This window comes from Mirounga angustirostris, unplaced genomic scaffold, assembly GCF_029215605.1.
Source record: "Mirounga angustirostris isolate CCGP_5_RB_7025 unplaced genomic scaffold, mMirAng1.0.hap1 SCAF_4, whole genome shotgun sequence".
Lineage (NCBI taxonomy): Eukaryota > Metazoa > Chordata > Mammalia > Carnivora > Phocidae > Mirounga > Mirounga angustirostris.
Window position 1 is genome coordinate 16204418 of NW_026991712.1, and position 26392 is coordinate 16230809.

Sequence of the window (26392 nt, forward strand, 5' to 3'; positions counted from 1 at the left end):
ATGCATCACAATGATTGATTTCCAAACATTGAACCACCCTTGTATCCCAGGAATAAATCCCACTTGATCATGGTGAATAATTTTTTGTAATGTATTGTTGGATTCGGTTTGCTAACATTTTGTTGAGGATTTTTGCATCTATGTTCATCAGAGATACTGAGATATTGGCTTGCTGTTCTCTTTTTATGTAGTATCTTTACTTGGCTTTGTTGTTAGGGTAATGCTGGCCTAATAGAATAAATTTAGAGGCTTTCCTTCCTCTTCTACTTTGTGGAAAAGTTTGAGGAGAATTAAGTATCAACTCTTCTTTATATGTTTGGTGGAATTCACCTGTGAAACTGTCTGGTCCTGGACTTTTATTTGTTGGGAGTTTTTTGATTACTGATTCAATTTCATCTCTGGTAACAGGTCTGCTCAAATTTTCTATTTCTTCTGGATTCAGTTTTGGGAAGTTATGTTTCTACAAATTTATCCATTTCTCCTAGGTTGTCCAATTTGTTGGCATATAATTTTTCATAATATTCTCTCATAATCCTCCATTTCTGTGGTGTTGGTTATTATTTCTTCTCTTTCATTTGTGATGTTATTTGAGTCCTCTCCCCACAACCCATTCTTTTGATGAGTCTGGCTTAAAGGTTTATCAATTTTGTTGATCTTTTCAAAGAACCAGCTCCTGGTTTTATTGAGCTCTTCTATAGTTTTTTAGTTTCTATTTTGTTTATTTCTACTCTAATCTTTATTATTTATTTCCTTCTTTTTTTTAAGATTTTATTTATTTGTCAGAGAGAGAGAGAGAGCACAAGCAGGGGGAGTAGCAGGCAGAGGCAGAGGGAGAAGCAGGCTCCCTGCTGAGCAGAGAGCCTGACACGGGGTTTGGGGCTCGATCCCAGGACCCTGGGATCATGACCTGAGCTGGAGGCAGACACTTAACGACTGAGCCACCCAGGCGCCCCTATTTATTTCCTTCTACTAGTTTTAGGTTTTGTTTATTCTTCTTTTTCCTGCTCTTTTAGGTGTAAGGTTAGGTTGTTTGAGATTTTTTCTTGCTTCTTGAGGTAGACCTGTATTGCTATAAACTTCCCATTTAGAACAGCTTTTGCTGCATCCCCCCAATTTTGGACCACTGTGTTTTCATTTTCATTTGTCTCCATGTATTTTTGGATTTCCTTTTTGGGATTTCTTGGTTGATCCATTCATTGTTTAGTAGCATGTTATTTAACCTCCAAGTTTCAGGCTATTTCCAGACTTTTTCTTGTGGTTGATTTCTAGTTGCATAGTGTTGTGGTCAGATAAGATGCATTGTATGACTTCAATCTTTTTGAATTTGTTGAGACTTGTTTTGTGGCCTAATATGTGATCTGTTCTGGAGAATGTTCCATGTGCACTTGAAAAGAATGTTCCACGTGCACTTGACAAGAATCTGTTGTTTTAGGATGGAATGTTCTGTTTTAGGATGGAATGTTCTATATATTAGATCTATCTGGTCCAATGTGTCATTCAAAGCCACTGTCTCTGTTGATTTTCTGTTTGAATGATCTATCCATTGATGTAAGTGGGGTGTTAAAGTCTACTATTATTGTATTACTATTGATTACTTCTTTTATATTTATTATTAGCTGCTTTATGTATTTGGGTACTCCCATGTTTGGAACATAAATATTTACAATTATTATATCTTCTTGTTGGATTATTCCCTTTATGATTATATCTTTCTTTGTCTTTAGTTACAGCCTTTTTTTTTTTTAAAGATTTTGTTTATTTGAGAGAGCGAGAGCGAGAGAGAGAGAAATATTGAGAGAACGAGTGGGGGAAGAGGCAGAGGGAGAAGCAGACTCACCATTGAGCAGGGAGCCTGACGTGGGACTGGATCCTGGGATCATGACCTGAGCTGAAGGCAGACGCTTAACTGACTGAGCCACCCAGGCACCCCCGGCCTTTGTTTCAAAGTCTATTTAGTCCAACATAAACATTGCTACCCCAGCTTTCTTTTCACTTCCATTTGCATGATAAATGCTTTTCCATCCCTTCACTTTCAATCTGCATGCTGTGTTTTTAGGTCTGAGTCTTTTGTAGGCAGCATATAGATGGGTCTTTTTTTTTTTTTTAAAGATTTATTTATTTATTTTAGAGAGAGAGAAAGCATTGGGGGGGGGGCGCAGAGGGAGAGGGAGGGAAAATCTCAAGCACACTCTGCACTGAGCCCCACATAGGTCTTGATCCCAGGACCCTGAGATCATGACCAGAATAAAACCGAGTTGGATGCTTAACTGTCTGTGCCACCCAGGCGCCCTGAGAGGTCTTTCTTTTTTATCCATTCTATCACCCTATGTCTTTTGATTGAAGTGCTGAGTCAATTTACATTCAAAATAACTATTGATAGGTATGTACTTATTGCCATTTTGTTACTTGTTTTATGGTTGTTTTTGTAGTTCTTCTCTGTTCCTTTCTTCCTCTCTTCTCTCATGGTTTGCTGGGGTTTTTTTAGTGATATACTTGGATTCCTTTCTCTTTATTTTTTGCATATCTATACTGGTTTTTGATTTGTGGCTACCATTAGGTTTGTATATAACATCTTAAGCATTTAGCAGTCTATATGAAGTTGATGGTCACTTAAGTTCGTTCCCCAGAACGCTCTCAAGTTATTTTTGCTTTTGTGATTGAGTTATGGAGTTCCTTATATACTTGGGATATTAACCCCTTATCAGTTATACAGTTTGCAAGTATTTTCTACCACTCTGTAGATTGCCCTTTCATTTTGTTGAGTTTCCTTTGCTGTGCAGAAGCTTTTAAGTTTGATGTAGTCCCACTTGTTTATTTTTGCTTTTGTTGCCTGTACTTAGGTGTCATGTCAAAAAAAAAAAAAATCATTGCCAAGACCAATGTCAAGAAGCTTATCCTTATCTTTTCTTCTAGGAGTTTTATGGTTTCAGGTCTTACATTTAAGTCTTTGATCTGCTTTGAATTTATTTTTGGGTATAAGTGTATCCACTTCCTTTTGCATGTGGATATCTAGTTTCCCAACATCATTTATTGAAGAGACTATACCTTTCTTCCATTGTGTATACTTGGCACCTTTGTCACAGATTAGCTTGCTCTATATATGTGGGCTTATTTCTGGGCTCGCTATTTTGTTCCATTGATCTACATGTCTGTTTTTATGCCAGTACCATACTATTTTGATTACTAAATCTCTGGAATATAGTTTTAAACCAAGAAGTGTGATGCCTCCAGCTTTGTTCTTTTTGCTCAAGATTGCTTTGGCTATTCAGAATCTCTTGTGGTTCCATATGAATTTTAGGATTTTTTTTCTAATTTTGTGAAAAACACTATTGGAATTTTGATAGCCATTACATTGAATCTATAAATGGCTTTGGGTAGTATGGACATTTTAACAATATTAATTCTCTGACCCATGAATATGATATATCTTTCATTTATTTGTGTCTTCTTCAATTTCTTCATCAACATCTTGTAGTTTTTATTATATAGATCCTTCCCCTCCTTATTTAAATTTATCCCTAAATATTTTATTGTGTTTTCAATGCTATTGTAATTGGGATTGTTTTCTTAATTTCTTTTTCAAATAGTTCATTCTTAGTGTATAGAAACACAACTAATTTTTGTATATTGATTTTGTTTCCTGTAACTTTATTGAATTTGTTTATTAGTTCCAACAGCTTTTTGGCGAAGTCTTTAGGATTTTCTATATATAAGAGCATATCTGCAAACAAACAACTTAACTTCTTCCTTTCCAGTTTGCATGTCTTTATTTCTTTTCCTTGCCTAATTGCTCTAAGACTCCAGTATTATGTTGAATAGGAGTGGTGAGGGTGGGCATTCTTGTCTTTTCCTCATCTTAAACCAAAAGCTTTCAGCTTTTCACTGTTGAGTTTGTTATCTGTGGGCTTGTCATATATCGCCTTTATTATGTTGAGGTACATTCCTTCTATACCTAATTTGTTGAGTCTGTATCATTAAAGGATATTTACTTTTGTCAAGTGCCTTTTCTGTATCTATTCATATTATTATATGGTTTTTAATCCTCCATTTTGTTAATGTGGTGTATCATGTTTATTGATTTGCGTATATTGAACTATCCTTGCATTCCAAGAATAAACCTCACTTGATTATGGGGTCTGATCCTTTTAAAGTGCTGTTGAATATGGCTTGCTAGTGTCTGTTGAGAATTTTTGCATCTACGTTCATCAAGGATATTGGCCTGTAATTTTCTTTTCTTGTATTGACCCTACCTTGCTTTGGTATGAGCTTAATGTTGGCCTAATAAAATGAGTTTGGAAGTGTTTTCTCATCATTTTTTAATAAGAAGAACCTCCAGCTCTCTCTGGTTCCAAATCTAGTGCTCTTGGCAACTGATTAACACAGCTCTCACCACTGATAATAAAAGAGAAGTTATCATTTACGGAGCGTATATGATGTATTCCAGGCATTCTGCAAAACTCTTCATGTGGATTATCTTGTTTAATTACACAAACAGCTTTGGGAGGTATCATTATTGTCTAAATTTTGCAAGAAGAACACTGAGGGGCAAAGAGGTTAATTGGTCCAAGGATTTGCAGCTGGTAAGGGGCTGAGGCAAGATATTAGTTCAGGTTAGTCTGACTCCAATACCTCTGTTCTATTTATATAATGGATACAATATTGGGTTACAGCTCCTCAACTTTAATAGGACTTTTCAGTCCATGCACCCTCTATCTTTTCCTTAACAATCATATAGTATTTTCCTATCTTGCTGGGACTTGGGGCAAAGTAACTTAGTCTTATTATAATGATAGTTCCCTAAGGTTACTGCTCTTTTTTTGCCATTCAAATGGCAATATATCATAAAATCAAATATTGATTGGTAGAATGGTGGTTACCAGGGGTGGGGAGGGAGAGGAATAGAGGAGTTGTTGAGTGTATATAGTTACAGTTATACAAGATGAGTAAATTCCAGAGATCTGATGTATAACACAGTGACGACAGTTAACAATAAGGAATTATGTGCTTAAAATTTAAGAAGGTATATGTCATGTTGTATTCTTATCAAAAAAACCAAACCAAACTAAACCCAAAACAAAGGGATACAAGGAAACTTTTGAAAGTGATGGATATGTTTATTACCTTGACTTTGGTGATGGTATAAGAAGTATATATATACACATACGTCCAAACTTACCAAATGATATACATGAATTATATGCAGTTTCTTGTATGCCAATTGTACCTCAATAAAGCAGGAAATAATATTGGTTGGCTATTTAGTTTTAAAATTCAAAAAATGTATTGAATGTACAGGATACTATGCTAGCTGCTAAGGGAAAACAAAAATGAATTAAACAGGGAAGCTTCCTTCAAGTTGTTTATAAGTGAGGCCTACCCCACCAACTAGCCCCCCACTCCTGCCATGCACTAGAACACAAGAAGGTTCAGAGACAGTGATGAGGGAGTTCAGAAAAAGAGGTCATATCTTCTATGAAAACATCTTGAAGAGCTACCCCAGGAATGAGAAGGCATTTGAGCTGGACCCGGAAGAATGGGAAAGTTTGTGGACATGTAGAGATACTGAGTGTGAACGTGCTGTAAACAGGTGACAATGTAAACACCAGCATGAAGACTGGAAATCTTAGAGAGTACCAAGGGAGTCATGTTTGGCTCAAGAAAGGGAAAGGAGTAAGAGATGCGGCTAGAAAAGCAGTTTTTAATAAGACCATAAAGACCATAAGTTAGTAAGGGGAGCTATTGGAGATATAGTTTAGAAGCATAAAGAGAGTGCATAAAGACAGTCAACAAATACTGATAGCTTAAACTCTATCAGAGCCAGCCAGGATGGAAAAATGGGAATAAAAATTAAAAACATTTAATGGATAGGGGTACCTGGCCTATTTAGTTGGTAGAGCATGTGACTCTTGATCTCAAGGTCATGAGTTTGAGCCCCACACTGGACATAGAGATTACTTAAAAAAAATATATGAGGGGCACCTGGGTGGCTCAGTCGGTTAAGCGGCTGCCTTCGGCTCAGGTCATGATCCCAGGGTCCTGGGATCGAGCCCTGCATCGGGCTCCCCCCTCGGCGGAGAGCCTGCTTCTCCCTCTACCTCTGTCTGCCACTCTGCCTACTTGTGCTATCTCTGTTAAATAAATTTTAAAAATCTTTAAAAAAATATGAAAAAATGTCACATTTAATAGAATGTGTGGCATTTAGCAAAGACATTTTTGAAGTGAAAGAGGTCAAAGATGGTTCAAACTCTGAGTTTGAGTTTCGAAGGTGTACAAAGGAAATACAGCAGGAGGAATGGGTGTTGAAGGCACGAAATTCTGGGGAGAGGTTATGAAATAATAGCCAGAAACCATTTTAATAATTAAAAGCACAAAAAGGATGTTTTGACTCCTAAAACTATGCATAAACAAACAGGATATATGGTTTATACACGTGGGTCCGAAGTATTGGATGCAGAGCTCATTAAAACACAAATCATGCAGCACACCTTCCATCTATTTAAACTAACTGACTAGCTAGCTAACACTAGAAGTGTAATTCTTTCAATATTTCAAAAACATCAGAAAAATCCATAAATTCCATCTCTTTGTTAGAGGTACACCTCCCAAAGCCTTCCATCGCCTTGCTCCCCTGTCGACTGGTTGTTCTTTAGACCAGCTGTCCTGCAACTTCCCATCTCCTGGATCTCCTGCTGTATTCCTTCTATTTGATGGAGCACATTTTCCAGTTTTTGTTTTGTTTTTTTTTGAGTAAAGTGATAGAAGTTTATTAAGTGAAGATACAGAAAACACTCTCAAGAGTGAGAGGGGAGCACATCTTCCAGTTTTTCCTGATATGATGTATGGGACATACATATTTTGAGACTTCAATGTTTAAAAAGGTTATAATCCACCTTCACGTTGGATTGCTCAATATAGAATTCTAGATTGGAAATAATTTCTTTGGAATTTCAAAGCTATTATGTTCCATTTGTCTTCTGGCTTCCAGCATTAGTGTTCAGACACCTGAAACAGTTCTGAAATGGGATCCTTTTTTTAAAAAAAAACAAAACAAAACTTTGTAGACCTGTATATGCAAATGAGTTATATAGTCATTGTGAATATAGACACACAATGTTACGTTAGTTTTAGGTGTAAAACATAGTGATTCTATACGTTATGCTGTGACCACAAGTGTAGCCGCCATCTGTCACCACACAACGCTATTACAGTACAAACTATATTTGAAATGGGATCCTTTTTACTGAACTTCCCTTGACACTTCTTGACTTTGCTGCTGGAAACTTTTAAGATCTTTTTTTGGTCCCTAGTGATCTGATGACAACAAAGTGTGATGACATACTTTAAAGTGTGTCTTTTTTCATCTAGTGTTCTGGTCCCTCAGTGAACTCTCTTGATCTGGGAACAAACGACTTTCACTTTTGGGAGTTCTCCTTCAGACATTTGACAATTTTCTCTCTTACATTTTCAAACTGTGTTGTCTTCCACTTTTTTGCACCTCCTGACCTGATTCTTTAATTTTGTCATTTATCTTCTATTTTATCTATTATCTATTATCTGCTTTTAAAGAAATGTTTCTCGATATTATCTCCCAATCTTTTTGCTACATTTTTCATTTTGACTATCATATTTCAAATTTCAAGAAATACTGTTTTCTGGCTATTCCTACTTTTACAGAATCCCATTTTTTCCCATAGATGCGGTATCTCCCCTCATTCTGTAAATATATTAGTATTAGGAATTTTCAAAAGTTTTATTTTGCTCCCTACGTCCTCTGAGATCCTTTTTTTTTTTTGTCTTTTTTTTTTTTTTAAGTAATCTCTACGCTCCATGTAGGGCTTGAACTCACGAGATCAAGAGTTGCATGCTCTACTGACTGAGCCAGCCAGATGCCTTTTTTTTTTTTTAAAGATTTTATTTATTGAGAAAGAGAGAGAGCGACAAGCAGGTTCCCCGCTGAGCAGGGAGCCCGATGCGGGGCTTAATCCCAGGATCCTGGGATCATGACCTGAACTGAAGGCAGACACTTAACTGACTGAGCCACCCAGGTGCCCCAGACGCCTATCTATCTATCTATCTATCTATCTATCTATCTATCTATCTATCTATCTATCTATCTATCTATCTATCATCTATCTATCTATCTATCTATCTATCTATTTTTATGCTATTTATTTATATATTTTTATGCTAGCTATTTTTTTTGTCTTGAAGGCTTTCTTCAACCAACCTGTGATTTTAAATTCTTGGCTCATATTTTGTATTTAAGAGAGAAACAACAAAAAGTTGTTTAGAAACTGTAATTGGCAGACTGGCAGAGCTGGTTAATTGGTGGTTTCACTGCCGGGTGGTCTGGCTGAGCTATTTTATTGGGCACTCAAAGAGGAATCCTCCAGGGCGCCTGGGTGGCTCAGTGGGTTAAGCGACTGCCTTCAGCTCAGGTCATGATCCTGGAGTCCCTGAATCGAGTCCCGCATCGGGCTCCCTGCTCAGCAGGGAGTCTGCTTCTCCCTCTGACCCTCCCCCCTCTCATGCTCTCTCTCTCATTCTCTCTCTCAAATAAATAAATAAAATCTTAAAAAAAAAAAAAAGAGGAATCCTCCAATAGTATGGCTACCAAACTCTCCTGGAAGCAGAGCAGAAGAGTGACAAGGGGGACCCATGAGTCAGACTGTGGTATTTACTTAATCTCTTGAGTTGTACCTCCCTTGCCCTCAGGTGTTTCTAGTGCCCTTAAGCCCAGTGTCTCTCCACTAGTAAACTTCTGGATTCCTGCTGGAGTCAGAAGTGGCATTCTCCCAGCTATATAGGATGTAGAAGGGGATCTGGCTTTCTGAACACGCCTTTAAAAATTTTCACCTAGATCTTATGTTTTTAGTTCAGTTATATCTCAACCTTCAGAGGTACCTGGTGACTCCAATTCCGGTACTTTTTTGAGACTGTTGCTCAAATTAACCTTGTGGGTTGCTCCATTTTAGCTTAGTTTTCACCTTTCTCTGATCCATTGGGTTAATTAACACTCCTCCATCTGCTCTACATCTTGTATTTCTGTAATGCTGTCCGCTCTTCCTCTTCTCCTATTAACTCCATGCTTACAAGGGTATGACTTTTTTTTTTTTTTAACTCATTTACATTCAGTTTAGAGCACTTTTATTATAAAGGGGTCATAATTATACGTGTTCAACTCACCATTTCTAATAAGTACTTCCTTGTCTTTGATTTGCTTTACTTTGCTGCTGCATTTGAAACTCTAGACCACTCATTCTAGAAACTTTATCATCCTTTGTTTTCTGTGGCCAGATTTTTTTCCTTTTGTCACATTATCTCACCTTCTTTCCTTGGTTATTTCTTCTTCCACTGCTTATCCCTTAACTGTTTTTGTTCCCCGAGTCTCTGTCCTCTTATGTTTTCAGTCACACATTTGCTATACCCAACTTTATCTGCTTACATGGGTTTAAACCACTTCCTTCATGCTGTCGACTCCCAAATCTGTGTGTGGTGCCAGACTCACATAAAACTCAGAAACAAGAGGAAAAGAGGACCCTGTCTCCCTATATCCTACTCAGGAAAAACAAACACACTGGAGCCAAAACAGGCCCTCCCTTTAGAAAAATAGCAGGAGTGAAGGAAGGCATTCAACTTTATAAAGGTAAGAGAAAGAGCCAAAGAAGAGCTATATTAGTCATGATACTGGAGCTTTTGCTGCAATAAAAAGGAATCCCTCCATCACATGGACTTAACACAAAAAAGCTTCTATCTCTGTTATGCAAAGTCTGCTATGGATTGGGGGAACTCTCCAGGGCAGCTCTTCTCCTATACAGGCTCCCTACTCCCAGCATCATCAGTTTCATAGGACTTCATTTCAGCACATGTTGTGAATCTCACCGCATTAGGAGAGGGAAGAACTGCCTAGTCGAGCACAGGCAATTAAGTACCTGTATTTGGAGGTAAAATATGTCAGGTTTCCATTCATTGGCCAAAGCAAGTCACACAGCTACCCCTAGCTTCAAGGGCATAGGAAAGAATAATCCTCTCTGGCCCTGAGAATTGGATACTGTTGAACAGTAGTAATTTATAGCATTGAAAATATTAAATTGTAAATAGAGAATCTGGCCTTAAACAAAGTACATTTTTATTTTCATACTTCCAGTACCTAATTTGGTGATGTCAATATATGTTGAATTCAGATAGAGTCTGGGGATGATTTGATAAGTCTCTTTGAAAAGATGTTCAAGAAAAGTCTGAATCAATGTCTCATTTTCTTCCCAAAACAAACAGGAACATTCACAATCCTTCCACTGACCTCCCTGCTGGGTTCACATATAGAGTCATTTTTCAAAAAATAGTACTTTCAGCATCTAAATATTGGAAGCCTCACTAAGAACTCGAGTTTAAAGTTTGCAAAGAAGGCATTTCAAGCCATACTGCTTATATTTGCTTTGATCAATATTCCTCCCCAACCTCAAACACGATGGGAGACCTGGAAAGGAAAAAATGTTATAAAATTTTGCCCTGAAAGAGACAAATAGGTGTGTGTGTGTGCATGCATGTATGTGTGTGTATTTGGTGTGCAGGGGCACTTTTTATGGTGGGTGTGGAACAGTCAGTCTTGTTGCCCATAGGTATGCTTAAGGACAGATAAATATGAGCTTCATGGAATATGAAATTAAGCACAGGAGTTTTGTGCGCCAACTGATAGCCCCTCCCTTATATTTTCTACCTTGCTTCCATAAGATACTGTTTCTTGACCTGTGATGGGCACTTTCCAATATGTAGATGAGATCATTAGATGATGAGAGGTAGTATTAAATGACTGGTGTAGAGGAATGCAAAGGATCCGAAAGAGAGATTGTCCCTTCAGGGTTTATTTTGCATTTCTCAGGTGTTCTGTAGTTCCTTTCTTTAATAAAAGTTTTGTTTTTAAAAACAAATTATATACATTTACCATAAACAATTCAAGTAACAGATACAAGTGCAAAGGAGTAAAAAAAAACAAACCAATCATCCAATATCCCAAGAATAATAATGACCAGTATTATACCAGGTAAACATTGTTCTAGGCATCTAATGATCTGAACACCACCATCCTCTGGTTTTCCTCCTACCCTGCTGGCTCTTCTGCCTCTTCCAGTCTCTCAGGGGTGAAGAGTCCCAGGTAAGCCCCAGACCCTCTCCTCATCTCCGTCTTTACCCCAATGGGAACTTGGCCAGTTCTATAGCTTTAAATGATATCTGGATGCTGATGGTTCCCACATTTATATCTCCAGCTTTGTCCTTTGGAAACTGGACAGCTAGATTGCAAGGAGTTGGAACGCTGAGAAACACTGATACAGGCATGTTGAGAAAATAGAGATCCAATTGGATTCTTTTTCTTTTAGCTCTAAAGTTACATGGGCCTCTGATACACTGTTTTACTGTTAACACTATTTTTTAAATCTTACTGCCTTTTAATACTGCCTATCATTTGTTGAGCACCTACTACATGTTAGGTAATATGCCATGTGCTTTAAATATATTATCTCATTTCATCCTCATGATTCTTAGGGTAGATTTTAAGAAATAACAAGAAACTCAAAACCAAGACTTAGAATGATAAACAACTTGTCCAACTGATACAGTTAGTAGATGAGTTAGAGTTAGGATTTGAACTCGGGGGGACCCATGCCATTTCTGTATGGCCTCCATTTTCATTTCAATGTAAATTTTACTATCAGTTTAACAATTTCGTACACACACATACAGAGACACAAACCCAGCTGGGATTTTGATTGACATCATGCTGAATTTATAGATTAATTCAGAGAGAACAGACATCATATACTTTGCGTTTACCAAACTTTAATTGGTATTTCTCTCCATTAAGTCTTCTTTAATTTTTCTAATTGCCTTTCGTGCTTTTCATTGTGAAGCAGTAATCCACGTGCCGTAATTCTGATGGCGCTAGGGAGTTCCAGGGGTCAGAATCCTAAGGTGGGAAACTGAGGGATGAGAAGTGCCAAAAGGGAACTACAAAAATGTGGGCAGAATAAATGATTAAAGGTCCCACTAAATAAAACAACCATTCAGGAATTTAAAAATGGACAGTAATAGCTGGGTGTATAACATATCAGAACATGTACACAGCAAACAGCCTTGTGCCCTGCCAGCAAGAGAGATGCCAGGAACTCTGGAAGGTATTTGCATGATGTAATCTACTGTGGACTGTTGATTCAGCAGCAGCTTTTCATGAGGAGGAGATTGTGATTATTAACTGAGGCATGATGTCTGTCATCTTTAAAAGTGAAGGGCAGGCTAGGCTGAATCCAGGCCCTCCTGCTCTCCCTCTTCTGTAACCTTCTCCAACCTGCTGGCACTCTCTTCAGCAGCCTCACAATTTCCTCAGGACCTTCCTCTTGCCACCCACATGCGCCTGCCTTATCCTGTATTTTTCCATAGCTCTATACACAGACCCCAAGCCCTCTTCTCTCCCCATCTCCTCCATTTACTCAGATTTAGGATATTCAAATGTTCAGAGAAAAGGAATGGATAAGGGATCCAATTAGTACACATTAAGTGTGTATTAAACGACAGATAGCTAGGTAGGTATTTCTCAAATTAGGGTCCAAAGACATAATCCTAGAGGTGTGAGAGGTTCACAGGAATTTGGATAATAAGAGCTAATACTTATCGAGCACTCACCATGTTCTAGGTATTGTTTGAAATGCTTTACATGTATTAATTCATTTAGTTTCACTATAGCCCTATAAAGCAGATGCCTTATTTCCATTTAACAGATGAGCAAATTTAACAACATGCCTTTATTCCATCAGATGAGCGTCCGTGAAAGATTATCAGCTCAAGGTTATAGAGCTAGTAAATGGAGGAGTGAGGACCCAAACCCAGGAAGTCTGGCTCCAGAGCTAATGACTTTACCTCTTTGCAATGCTGTCATCTGGGTCTTGATTGGGACTGGATGGTCCAAGATGGCCCCATACATGTGCCTGGTAGTTAGCTGGGGTTACTGGCTGTTGCCTCCTCCTCCATGTGGTCTTTCTAGCAGGATACTCCGGAGTTCTATGTATGGCAGCTGAATTCCAAAGGGCAAATGTCATGTGGAGAATTACCTTGATGCAATGGCAGGCTCCAAGTACACCACCACACAGACTCTACCATAGGTCACAGGACAGATGGGCTTATAAACCAAATGAAGACACCTGAATCACACTGTTTATGTGGCAGCTTTAGAACATGTTCCCAAATTCTTTGGCATTGTTCCCATTGAATTCTCTTGAATCTTGGCTGGCTTTAGTAGCTTGCTGGTAGCTAGTTGAGTACAGGAGAAATGATGCTGCATGACTTTTTTTTTTTTTTTAAGATTTATTTATTTATTTGAGAGAGAGAGCATCCACGTGTATGCAGGGGGGAGGGGCAGAGGGAGAGAGAAACTCAAGCAGACTCCCCACCTAGTGTGGAGCCTGACACAGGGCTTGATCTCACCACCCTGAGATCAGACCTGAGCTGAAACCAAGTGATGGATGCTAAACCGACTACAACACAGCGGTGCCCCTCTGCATGACTTCTTAGGCTATGTCAGAAAAGGCCATGGGCCTGGTTCTTTTCAGACACCCGCTTTGAGGGAAGCCAGCCAGCAAAGGAGAAGTTCTGCCTTCCTGGAGGGGCTGAATGAAGGTACACTGGTTCACAGTCCCAGATGAGCATGCAGCTAGCCACTAGCCAGCATCAATCCTCAGCCACATTAGTGTCAATCCTCATCAATCCTCAGCCACATGAATGTGCCATCTTGGGCATCCAGCCAGTAGCTGCAGTTAGCTGACATCTGATTGACATCTTATAAGAGACTCTAACAATGAGCTGCCTAGCAAGGGGAAAGAGATGGATAGATAAACCAGCTTAGGACAGCAAGGTGGAAGACCACAGTATCTGAATTTTGTTTTATGCAATGTTCATATGTCTTAACCTCCCTGCTGTGAAGGACCACAGAGGAAAGTAAGAGAGGAGGGCCTGGAACCAACACATATCTGTTCTGTCAGAGATGAAGGAGCAAGTGTGTCTCTTGGGGTTTATCTGCTTTTCTTGTACAGACTACACGAGGCCACAATGAGACTATAATGCGTGTCACTAGTAGGTGGTCAATATAGGGATGACATAGTTGTGTCTAGAGGTAGTATAATCTCTACCTTACTAATATTTAAAGTTCACTTGGTCTATCTCTTTCTATCTAAAGTAGCACTTTCATTTGTTCCATCCTTTTTATCTAAGATCAACACGTATCCATTTATCCCAGGTTTAATGTCTCATAAGCAAATTATGTCTACGGGGCGCCTGGGTGGCTCAGTTGGTTGAGCGTCTACCTTCGGCTCAGGTCATGATCTCAGGGTCCTGGGATCGAGCCCCACATCGGGCTCCCTGCTCGGCGGGAAGCCTGCTTCTCCCTCTCCCACTCCCCCTGCTTGTGTTCCCTCTCTTGCTGTGTCTCTATCTTTCAAATAAATAAATAAAATCTTTAAAAAAAAAATTATGTCTACATTTTAGATTCTTATTTTCTATAGCAGACTTGAATAATCATAAATCATCCAGCAAACACATTACAACAAGTCCCAACGAGCAAGCACTTAGATCAGGGTTGTGATGTCCCACTTATCAGCTAAAGCAGGTCACACAGCCAAGCCCACAGTCAATGTGGGACAGGTCTACACAAAGGAATGGATACGATAAGTCATGATTCATTGGAACCACTATTCTAATAATCTACCACTAACACACTTAGAAAATGGTTGAGCCAGTTGTCAAACTGTCAGCCATCTGTTTCTGGAGTCCATCCACAAAACTGGTGTCCTAAAGACTGTTAGGAATGGGTTCTTAGTGAATAGCTTTTCCAAACCTCACTTCCCAGGCCCTGCCCCAAGCTCAATGAGTCAGAATCCCTTGCGGGTAAGAGATATAGGAGAGACGAATTTGAGACTAAAATAACTCTGCAGAGGATTCTACTCTGGGGATGTAGAGGGTTTCAAAAACAAGAAAGACACAAGTCTTTACACCCAACTTCATTTACCACAGAGCACATTTTTTTTAAATAGTCTCTACACCCAAGTTGGGGCTTCAGCTCACCACCCCAAGATCAGGAGTCACATGCTCTTCTGAGCCAGCCAGGCACCCCTCACAGAGCACATTCTTAATTGCCATTATTACACAAAGAGGCTGCCTTGAAATTTTTTTAAAAATGCTTTTCATGGTTAAGTTAGAGCAGTGGTTCTCACACTTTTGTGTGCATCAGTATTAACTTGAGGGCTTGTTAAAACACAGATGAGTGGGCCCAAACTCCAGTTTCTGATTCAAGGGGTCTAGAGCAGAGTAGGCCAATTTTCATGCTTAACAAGCTCTGCTGTCCGGGAACCACACTTTGAGAACCGCTGAGTTAGAGCAATAGAATGATTTAGTGGTAACATTCCTCCCCCGACTCACATTTATATATTGCACTTCCATGATTATAGCGCATTTCCCACATACCAGGTCTTGGGCTGGTGCAGCCGCGGATAAGACCCTTGGGTAAGATTTCGATCTTGATTGCGCTTGAGCAGATTTACTCTCTAAGTGGATCTACTCTCTAAGGCAGGAAGCCTAAGTGTCATTAGGTTCAGATAAAGGGGAGATCTTCCTTAGGAGGAGATAAAGGAAAGGTTGGAGTAGGAGACCGTCGAGCTTGGCCCTGAAAGAGGTCTAGGATCTGGACACGTGGAAACAGTGCAGAATCGCAAAATTCTTTTCTCCTTGGCAAAGAGAAAAACAAAAACTAAAAACAAACCTTGGCAAACAGCCCGAAAAGGTCTGTGATATTCTTGCTCCAGCATTAACGGTCTGCAACCTGCTGGCATCAGAACGAGGAAGCGGACTTTTGGTGTCAAGGCCTCAGTCTCAAACCCCTGGCCTCGCCCTCCCTTTGGAGCTCCCAGGGCAGGTGCCTCAAAGACCGGAGGGCCTGGCCGAAGCCACGGTGGGCGCTTCAATCCCCAAAAGCCTGAGCAGGACCCGCCCCCCCGCCGCTCCGCCGTGAGGTTCCGAGCGGTGGTGAGGCCGGTGCCGGGCGAGGGGGCGCCGCACGCTGGAGCACCGCTCGGAACAAGCTCCAGGTTTAGGCCTGGCGCTAGGGCGCAGCGGTGGTAGCGGCACTACCGCCGAGCAAGAAATCCAGAGCTGTTTTTCCCCGTTCCCTGCGTTGGACTTAAAGGTGGCGCCAGCACTGGGATACGCGCCGTCTGCTCCTCCACCATCGCGCACCGGAGGGGGTGGGGACTCCTGTGCACGCTCCCAAGTCTGCCGGGAGCACGGCCGGGGAGCTCGCGGACTGCGCTTGCGCGGCCCCGCCCCGGCACTTCGCCCCGCCCTGTTAGCCCCTCTACGGCCGCTAGGGGTAGCGGCGGCGGCTGTGGCCTGGAGCGCGTCCGCTTTGAGGGCGCGGGAGCCCTACGGAGCGCCGACGAGGGCAGGCAGGAGGGTGGGAAAGCCGGCAGGAGCGGAGGGCGGTGCCGAAGGAGGGCGGTGCGTGGCTGACTCATCCCTCTGGAAGATCAAACTGACGGAGACAACCCTAGCCGCCCGCCCGCCCGCGCCGCCCCTCCTCAGCCGGGAGGCGCCCGCCCGCACCGCCCACCCGCCCTCTCCCGGCCCGCAGCCTCACAGAAAGTTTTTCTCGTTGGAGGGACCGGAGCCGCCGCGGGCCTTTCGGAAGGGAAGGGGGACAGAAAAGGAGGCGATCGACGCGCGGGCCCGGGGAGTGCATGGTGCCCGGCGCCTCTGCCGCCAGTCGGGAGGACATTGGGGCGGGGTCCGGCTGAGCCTACCTCCCTCTTCCCCCTGCCTTGCCAGAAATCGCCCTCCCGGACTGCCGCGGGGGTCCCCGCTCCTCAGCCCGCCATGTCCCGGCTGTTGCCGCTGCTGAGGAGCCGGACCGCGCGCAGCCTGAGGCCGGGCCCGGTCGCGGTCGCCGCCGCCGCCGCCGCCGCCGCCGCCGCGCCCCGCCCGCCGTCCTGGTGCTGCTGCGGGCGGGGGCTGCTGGCGCTCGCGGCCCCCGGCGGCTTCCGAGGGCTGGGCACCCACCCCAAGAAGGAGCCCATGGAGGCGCTGAACACGGCGCAGGGCGCGCGCGACTTCATCTACAGCCTGCACTCCACCGAGAGGAGCTGCCTGCTCAAGGAGCTGCACCGCTTCGAGTCCATCGCCATCGCCCAAGGTAAGGGGTCGTGAGGGGCGAGCCTGGGGGCCCGGAGCCCCCACCCCCGTCGGCGCCCGGGAGCCCTCCCGCCCCTCGGCCCGGGACCCCTGCCGCCGGCTCCCCTCGCCCGCCTGGCCTCGCGCCTGGGACGTCCGGCCCGGGGGCGGGGATTGGTGTGTGTGTGCGGGGGGACCTTCCGCGCCTCCTGAGTGTCCCCAGGGCAGGTAGGACAGGCGCGGATCGAGCCAGCAGCCCGGACCGACGCTTGGCTGGTTCCTCCCCAGCCTTAGAAGCCGAGCTTCAGCCCAGACTGTCAACCGATACTGTTTTGATTGTGCTTTGATTTGTTGTGTGCCCCCCCTCCCCAACCCTCCTGTCCCCCTAAGCCCTTGCTGCTTTCTTGTGAACGAGCGGCCACGGAGGTGGCGTGCCTTGCCTGCTTGAAAAGTGCCGCGAACCCGAGATGCAGGAAGAAACTTTCTGGAAAGGTTATCAAACCGAGATGTACGGGTGTCCAAAAGAAGGGTGTTGCTTCCTAAGGCGGAGATGCTCTCAGCCGTGTGTTTGCACACACATGGAGTTGTATTAAATTAAGCAGCCAAAGGAAACATTTTCCTGGGAAATGGAAAGAATGGATCAAACCAGCAGCAGCAGATACATAACTTGCAAGCCCCTGTAGGTTCGGCGCTGCACAAGTTAAACTCCAGTTTTTGTTGTTTCCCCAGAGGTGGAAAGAATGAAGTAATTAAGAAGGTATTTTTCTGGGAATCTGGCTCCACTATGAAAAGCAGACTTCTGCTTTAAAGTAATGTGGAGCGGTGAAAGCAAGGCTATTTTTAAGCTAACATGTTAAAATAGGATATTTTTAAAACCAGTGCAGAATGCTGTAGGTCTGAATTTGAGTGCAGGTGAAAAAGCTAAGAATTCAGAAAATCAAGAGGATGAAAGGAGTAAGTGATTAATTCCACCTTAAAATATTTTTGCGTTTAAATACAGTAGTACCGACAAAATACATAAAACAGACAAGATACATTGCTATTTTATATTACATTCCAATGTGTTTGGTATTTTTTAAAAAGTTTACCTCCCTCCCCAAAGTTGATAGGTACATAAACATCCCATAGATTCCTAAGTTTAGAGTGCATTGATTGGAACGTGGCATTTGATTCGCCAGAGGCACTTGAAAGTGTTTCTTTGGCCTATGTACAGGAATGAAGGAAGGTCATGTAAGCGTGACTTATCTATACTGCTTCTCCGGAAACTTTTTCTTAGCTTTGCCTTTCTTTGCACTGCTTTTTTTTTTTCTATGTTCAGGGAATCGTGGACCAATTTATAGTACTGGATATTCCAGATATTGTCTGTGCACAATGCTTTTAAGGAAAAATGTAGCATCATAATCAGTTCAGTTATTAAGTGTGTAATCATGCTGTTATATGAAGCAATAATCATATTTGTAAGGTATGTTTGTACTCACTTTGTGGTTTTAAAATACTCAGTTCTGAAAATGTGCTCCTGGGAAAACAATATAGCCAGTCATATATGCTGTAACATTAATTTTAGAAATGTTTTCTCCATGGACAACACTATTTGAACATACATTAGGCCTTGTCTAAGTAATTTCTTGGAAATTCTTCTGCATTAACATTGTTACAAGTTTGCAGGGCCCTATTAATATAATTTTATGACAGTTCTTGAAAAGCACATCCTGTGATACAACTGGATAAATTTTATCTCATACCTTATTGTTTTAGCACATGGCAGGAGTATTGCAGTAGAGAGGCTGCATTTTCCACTGAAGATAATTTTAAATTTGACATGGTTTTTTTTTTTAGATTTTATTTATTTATTTGACAGAGAGAGACACAGCAAGAGAGGGAACACAAGCAGGGGGAGAGGGAGAGGGAGAAGCAGGCTCCCTGCTGAGCAGGGAGCCCAATGCAGGGCTCTATCCCAGGACCCTGGGATCATGACCTGAGCTGAAGGCATTCGCTTCACTGACTGAACCACCCAGGCGCCCCTTGACATGGTTTTAAATATTTTGGAAAGGACCTATTAACTTCAGTCAGTGGAGATCAGTTAGCATCAATTAAACTTAATAAGTGTGTAAGTTATATGAGAGAGAAGTTAGTAATTTGTCTTCTTTATTCAAGATAAACTGGCGAAAATATAGTAGGAAACAATGTGGTAGTCAAATGCTTATCTCCTATTCATAAGCTAAAGAACTTGAGAGTTTAAATCAACTATTTTTGCCAGTATTGATGACTAAATTATTGCCCGTTGACTCAAAAGATACTTACTGATGCTGCTGCTTTAACTTTTAGTACAGTCTTCGTGTTCCTTGTTGGGTTCAATATCAGTACATACAGTTCCTATGGAGATCACTGAAATCATTTTCCCCCCAATCAGATAAATGAAAAGCTCCAATGTTTTTCTTTTATTGTTGCTTTTTGGATATTTTTAAATACCCAACTCATGTACTAAATATATGGGTACTAAATGCATTTTCACATTAAGTAAGTTATGTTAAAAGGACTGTTTCGTATTATAGGAAATCTTACGTATTCTTGGAAAGTGTGCTTGTATGAGTGAAAGAAGTGTTTTGGATTTGGTGTGGAAACATCACAGGAAAAAAATCTATGCTTTGATATGCCTGTGAAATCTAGTTGAAATTTGGTACATTTGCCCTTATCTTTCTTATGTGTTTATCAAAGTAGGCATGTGATATGGTCTGTGACAAGGTAAAGCTGTGACAAGATTCTAAATAGATAAGGCAAGCTTTGTGGGATGTCTTATTGTAGTTAAATAGGAGATTGTGATTTTTAAATTACAAAATGATTTCCTTCCCAATTTTAAAAAAGTTGATGTTGTGTTCCCAGTGTACCTACTCAACCTGATCTCTGTTCTTCCACAAACAGTCCATATTTTCCTGATAGTACTTTGTTGGCTCATTTTTTTTTTAAGTAGAACTGGCAAACTGACATTACAGTTGCCTTTCAATTTTAGCCAAGATTTTAAAAACAAAATTTTCTCCCAATTTTTGCAATTACTATTTCTATTTATAATTTTTTTTTTTACTTTTAAAACATGAGTTTGGTTTTTGAAGAATAGGCAATGCTTATTGTATTAGTTGTACATTGCTGTATAACAAATTACCCTAAAACATAGTGGCTTAAAACAAACATGTTTTATTTCAGTTTCTGGGGATTAGGAATCTTGTACAGGCTTAATAGGATGTTTCTGACTCAGGGTATTTCACAGAGTCGTTTGAATCAAGCTTTTAGCTGGGGCTGCATCAGCTGAGATCTAGCCTGGGGCTGGAGGGTTCATTTTCAAGAAGGCTCACTCACATGGTTGTTGGCTGGAAGTCTTGTTTCTTGCCATGTGGGTCTCTCTCCATGGCTGCCTAAGTGTTCTCAACATGGTAGCTGGCTTCCCCCAGAATGAGTGATAGGAGAGAGTGAGAGCCTAAGCTGGAAGCCACATATGTTATAACCCAATCTTAGAAGAGCCGTAGTCCATTTCTTTTGTCCTGGTACATAGCAGGAGGGTACCTTACAGGGTGCAAATACCAGGAGGTAGAAATCATTGGGGGCCATGTTGGAGTCTACCTTCCACACTTACTTAAAAGTATTAAAATTAATGTTTATTGGAGAATTACACAGAGAGATAATAGCTGGCTTTGGGGGAGGCACAATGAAGGATATGATTTGAAAAAGGGAGGTTCTGAGGGAATATTTTGGTTAAATGTGTACTCTAGGTATTTTTAAAATGAGATTTCTTTTACATATAGTAGATAAGAAATGTATGGAGGTGAACAGAGTAGTTTTTCTATTAATGTTAGATCTTAATCAGCTTGCATTTTTTTCTGTTTCTCTGTGAAAGTGGTAATTGTGTACATTTTAAATTGCTTTTTTTTTTTTTGCCATTTATCTACATCTGTATAGATACACCATATAATTCTAAACTTGTAATTTTCACCTTTTGTGATTATTTATTTAAGGCAGGATGTTTCATTTTGAAAACTTGCCATATACAACAAGAGGCCTTTGGCAAAATGAAAGGCTGGAAGATTAAAATCGGATATTAAAGTGGATACTGAGAATACTTAAAGACAAGACTTTTCATGGAGTTCTGATTCAGTAGGGATCTTGGACTCTCTAACAAGAGTATCCTCATTTTTCTCAGCCCATGGTAATGTGAGAAAGTAGCAACTCAGTTAAGCTATTGGTTTCTGGGATGAATTGGAGAAAATTGTGGCTTTTGCTCAAAGAGAATAAAAAGAGAGCAAGAAAAACATTTCATATTCCAAATTAAGATATGTGAATACAGATATTTCAGGGCCTTGGTTGAAATAGTAAAAGAGGAATAAAGTGTAACTCACACTAGACCCAGCAAGAGAGAGAGGAAGAACCAGGATGAGGATATGAAGTGTGAATCGAGTCAGGAAGAATAAGAGATCTCTAATAAGCTGCGCGCTTTTTTTTTTTTTAAGCTGAGAGCTTCTGTATCATTGGGCCCACATAAGTTAAATGAAGCTTTGCTACAATCAGTTATTTTACCAATATGGAAAGAACCTAATTATAGCAGTATATTCCAACAAACTTAATTCTGAATATTTTAGAGTTACTGGCATAGTGGAGTAGTCTTATTACTAGGGATTACTGCCAGCAGAAAATAGCTAACACAAATAGGATTTTTTCCTTCCATTATAAAATGGATATGTACTATTTGACAATCTCTGATCGTCACTCATGTATACCTTGATATTCAAAGTCATGTGTGACTTAAAACAACAACTGTTCTATTACATTTCATGATTTTGTGGATCAGGAATATAGGCAGGGCTTGGCTGGATGATTCTTACTGTTTCATGTGGTACCTGTGGAGGTCACTTCATAAATTTCAGCTGGCAGATGTGCTGGTCACAGGGTCCCAGATGTTTTTACTCACACGTCTGGTACTTTGGTGGAGGTGGCCAGAAGCTGGGTTCATCTGGAATGGTTGACCAGAGTAAATGCACCTGACCCCACTAGCACATTCTTGAGATGACTGTAGTACTTAGATGGGTCAGGACTCACAGAGAAAAAGTTCCAAGAGGGCTACGTAGAAGCTGTAAGATTTTGTATTAGTTTTCTGTTGCTGCTATAACAAGTTACCACAAATTCCGTGGCTTAAAACAACACAGATTTATTGTCTTAGAGTCCTAGAGGTCTGAAGTCCAGAATGAGACTTAAGGGGCCAAAATAAAAGTGTCAGCAAGACTCAGTCCTTCTGGAGGCTCCGGGGGAGAATCTGTTCCTTGTCTCTTCCAGCTTGCAGCAGTCCTTGGTTCCTGGCCACATCATTCTGATTTCCACCTTGGTTGTCACATCATCCTCTCCTTCATTTACCTTTTTGCATCCACCTCACATGATTACATTTAGGGTCCACCTGGATAACCCAGGATAATCTCTTTCAAAATCCTTAATTTAGTGACACCTGCAAAATCTCTTCTGCCATGTAAAATAAGGTATTCACAAGTTAGAGGATTAGGATATGGGCATATTTGGGGGCCATTCTTTAGCCTCCCACAGACTTGTTATGACCTAGTCTTGGAATTCCCAGAATGTCATTTCTGGTGCATGCTGTTGGTTAAGGAAATCACTAAGACCAGTGTTGATTCAAGGAAGGGAAATTAGGAGCATTCCATGTAGATAACCATACCTAATAATTGTAGTTTATTCCTTTATATCAGTATGTTAAAAAATCATTTCTGTTAGAATCTCTTTCTCTGTTAATGCATACCATTAACATACTAGGTGTTTAAGACTTTTGAACATTCGTTCTTGTACTGAGTGCTAGTACAGTGATTCCTTTTATATTTGAGATGTTTAGGACTCCCTTTTCTGTATCAAGATTTCTCAACCTTAGCAATATTGACATTTTGGGCTGGATAATTCTTTGTTGCGGGGGCAGTCCTCCACACAGGATATTTAGCAACATCCCTGTCCTCTATCCACTAAATGCCAATAGTGCCCTCCCACCTATTCACCCTCAGTGTGTAACCAGTCATGTCTCCAGACATTGCCAAATGTTCCTTGGAGGAGACTCTGGGTTGGGGGTAAGGGGAGGAGTATAGCAAAATTGCCCTGGTGGAGAGCCGTTGCTTTATATGAAATGCTATAAGGCTATGTCTTCTTCAGTCCTCTGCCTTATCTCCTTCTCTTCTCTCATCCATTGATACTTGCTATTATCAGTATATTCTCTGTACTTCAATCTTATTGCTTTATTTTCATTTATTTGTCTCTGGATAAAGACAGAGACCGGTCCTCCCTATCAGATTCCTCACTTCTCTATCAAATAAATGAGTGCTGTGATAACTGGTTTCCTTGATTGTGTTGCTTCTTCACTTCTAAGTTCTTGACTAAGTTCTAAATATTACACGCTTAGAAAATCCGGCTTCAGAAAAGTTCAACACTGCTTCAGTTTCATTCACCAGCAATTAATTTGGTGTTGTCCACCTCAGTAGTCACTTAGTGCTTACTTTTTATAGCAATTATGAGAAGCAGATTTTTATGAACAAATCTGTCTATAGGAAAATTGAAATAATAGGTCTGCAATTTATAGGCTCATCCAGAAAGTTAGGTAGAACTAAAGATAATGGATGATCTTGCGTGTTGAGATGACTAATATTGAACCGTTATTAGTGAAGATTGTTTCAGGTTTTTTTTTTTTTTTTTTAAAGATTTTATTTATTTATTTGAGAGAGAGAGAATGAGAGACAGAGAGCATGAGAGGGAGGAGGGTCAGAGGGAGAAGCAGACTCCCCGCCGAGCAGGGAGCCCGATGCGGGACTCGATCCCGGGACTCCAGGATCATGACCTGAGCCGAAGGCAGTCGCTTAACCGACTGAGCCACCCAGGCGCCCCTCAGGTTTTTTTTTTTTTTTTTAAGATTTATTTTATTTATTTATTTATTTATTTATTTATTTATTTATTTATTTATCAGAAAGAGAGAAAGAAAGAGTGAGTGAGTGCACGCACAAGTAGGGGGAGCAGCAGGCAGAGGGAGAAGCAGGCTCCCCACCAAGCAAGGAGCCTGATGTGGGACTCCATCCCAGGACCCCAAGATCATGACCTGAGCCAAAGGCAGACACTTAAATGACTGAGCCACCCAGGCATCTCTGTTTCAGGTTTTCTAAAAATAATGATGAGTTTGCATAACCACACTCTGGTCTGGTTTTCTTTGGCATATCATAGTGTAAAGCTAACTGGAACAAATAGGGGCTAAATCCCTGAGTGCAGATTTTATTAACATCTTGCTCAATTCAGCTGAATTAATTAGTATGTAGATTTATAGGACTCTAGCCTTATCTTTGACTCATAGGTTTATATCTGTTTTAAGTTAATGAAAACAACCACATAAGAACAAAGTAGTTGTATGTTAAAATATAATAACTTAGTTGTCCTAAATCACCTGGTAAATGAGAGACTCTTCTAGGCAAAGGACATTACAAGTAACAAGACGTCATTTCCCTTAAGCTCTACTTTGATGGCTGTTGGTAGTGGCATATTTGAACGTATTGCATTTTTCTCTACCTTAGTAAAAGTATAATGAGCACAATTTAGCTTCTACCAGATGCCAGTATCTTTATATACTATATTTTAATACTTTTCTTTGGGGCTACTTCTATTTGTAGACATACTAGTTATCACACCAAATGCCTCCAGAACACTGTACCATTTCAGTTGGCATGTTTCTTAGACTGTCCTAGTGGTAGTGAATGTGTGGGGCTTATAAACCCCTCCTCCCGCTCCCTGGTGCCCTCAGATAATTCTGTTCTCATTCATCCCTTGTGGTTCTTTTAAACTCTTTTCTACTATGAAAGGAGGTCTCCTTCTTGATATCTCTGTTATTGTTTCTAATGTCTACTCTTTGTCACTCTTCCATAGTGTTTTTTATTTTTTTTTCTTTCTCTTTCATCCTCTCTTTTTTTCATCCCCCTGTGTTTCCCAATGGGGTTTACTCCTGATAGACACTTAAAGGTCATTAGACCACTGTTCTCTTGCTAACCAATTGTATTTATTACATTGTTATTGTTCTTTTGACTCCTCAGATCTTACACTGAAGATCTTGTGAGTATTTTTTGCTAACATCTGGCTGGATATGACTGTTGAAAGAATTATTGTTTTAAGCACAGTTTAAGTTAACTAAACTGAGACATTTACTGTTTTTAAAGTTTCAGGGAAATTTTTTTTTTTTCCAACAGAGAGAGAGAGACAGCGAGAGAGGAAACACAAGCAGGGGGAGTGGGAGAGGGAGAAGCAGGCTTCCTGCAGAGCAGGGAGCCCAATGCGGGGCTCGATCCCAGGACCCCGAGACCATGACCTGAGCCGAAGGCAGACGCTTAATGACTGAGCCACCCAGGCACCCCAGTTTCAGGGAAATTTAAATTAGAATGTGCTCTTACTTGGTTTACATTTTCTGTTTTCTTTCTGAGTTTTAGGGTAGATTATTTAGTACACTGTGTTATTAGAAACATTCATAATTTTAAAAACAGTCTAGTATTTTGTAACACAACTTCTGAATTTCTATTGTATAAGGGTTCTTATATTTTATAGAAGACATCCTATTACTACCACTATTGCTGTTGCTAACGTCACCTTTACTACCATTTATTAGCAATTATGGAGTATTTGCTATGTGCCAGACATACTAAGCTAAGTGAATTTTCAGGTAATTATTTTATTTCTCTCAGAGAGAGAAGGAATTATTATTTTTTTTCTATAGACTAAGAACTGAGGCTCAGAGTTGCTTGCCCAAGATCCTACAACCTGTGTGGCAGAGCAGTTTTTAATTTAGTTTTTTTCTTGCACCTTTCTGGGTACTCAGACTTGGGATTTTTAACACACATTGGGGAAAAAAAGTAGCACCTCAAATGCTCAAAACAGTCTCATGTGCTGGTTAAAATACCTTAGTCTAACTTCTGTATATTTGTACTATATATAACATTAAATAGAAAAGCAAATATGGCATTGTTACTTTATTTTTATTTATTTATTTTTTTAAGATTTTATTTATTTATTTGAGAGAGAGAATGAGAGACAGAGAGCACGAGAGGGAAGAGGGAAGAGGGCAGAGGGAGAAGCAGACCCCCTGCTGAGCCGGGAGCCCGATGCGGGACTCGATCCCGGGACTCCGGGATCA

At 40.8% G+C, this 26392-nt stretch overlaps 1 protein-coding gene and 1 long non-coding RNA gene across 15 annotated transcripts in view; one reads left to right on the forward strand and one right to left on the reverse strand.

The window, feature by feature from the left end:
• The window catches only part of LOC123858739 (uncharacterized), a 43841-nt gene extending 27575 nt beyond the window's left edge, over positions 1–16266 (reverse strand). For 2 of the 4 annotated variants that reach the window (XR_010410521.1, XR_010410522.1), the window contains exons 1-2: positions 15800–16266; positions 12910–13063 (exon numbers count right to left, since the gene is read on the reverse strand). This is a non-coding gene — a long non-coding RNA (uncharacterized LOC123858739). Of the gene's footprint in view, positions 1–10846; positions 11976–12909; positions 13064–15799 lie in introns of those variants that run through there. The other 2 variants (XR_006794214.3, XR_006794215.3) reach the window with 2 other exon arrangements.
• Positions 16267–16395: 129 nt separating this feature from the next.
• TMEM65 (transmembrane protein 65) overlaps positions 16396–26392 on the forward strand; it is a 229607-nt gene continuing 219610 nt past the window's right edge. For 2 of the 11 annotated variants that reach the window (XM_064587908.1, XM_064587909.1), the window contains exon 1: positions 16419–17224. In XM_064587908.1, the coding sequence (XP_064443978.1) occupies positions 16909–17224 (316 nt within the window). In that variant the 5' untranslated portion in view covers positions 16419–16908. Of the gene's footprint in view, positions 17225–26392 lie in introns of all 11 variants that reach the window. The other 9 variants (XM_064587913.1, XM_064587910.1, XM_045895926.3 and 6 more) reach the window with 7 other exon arrangements.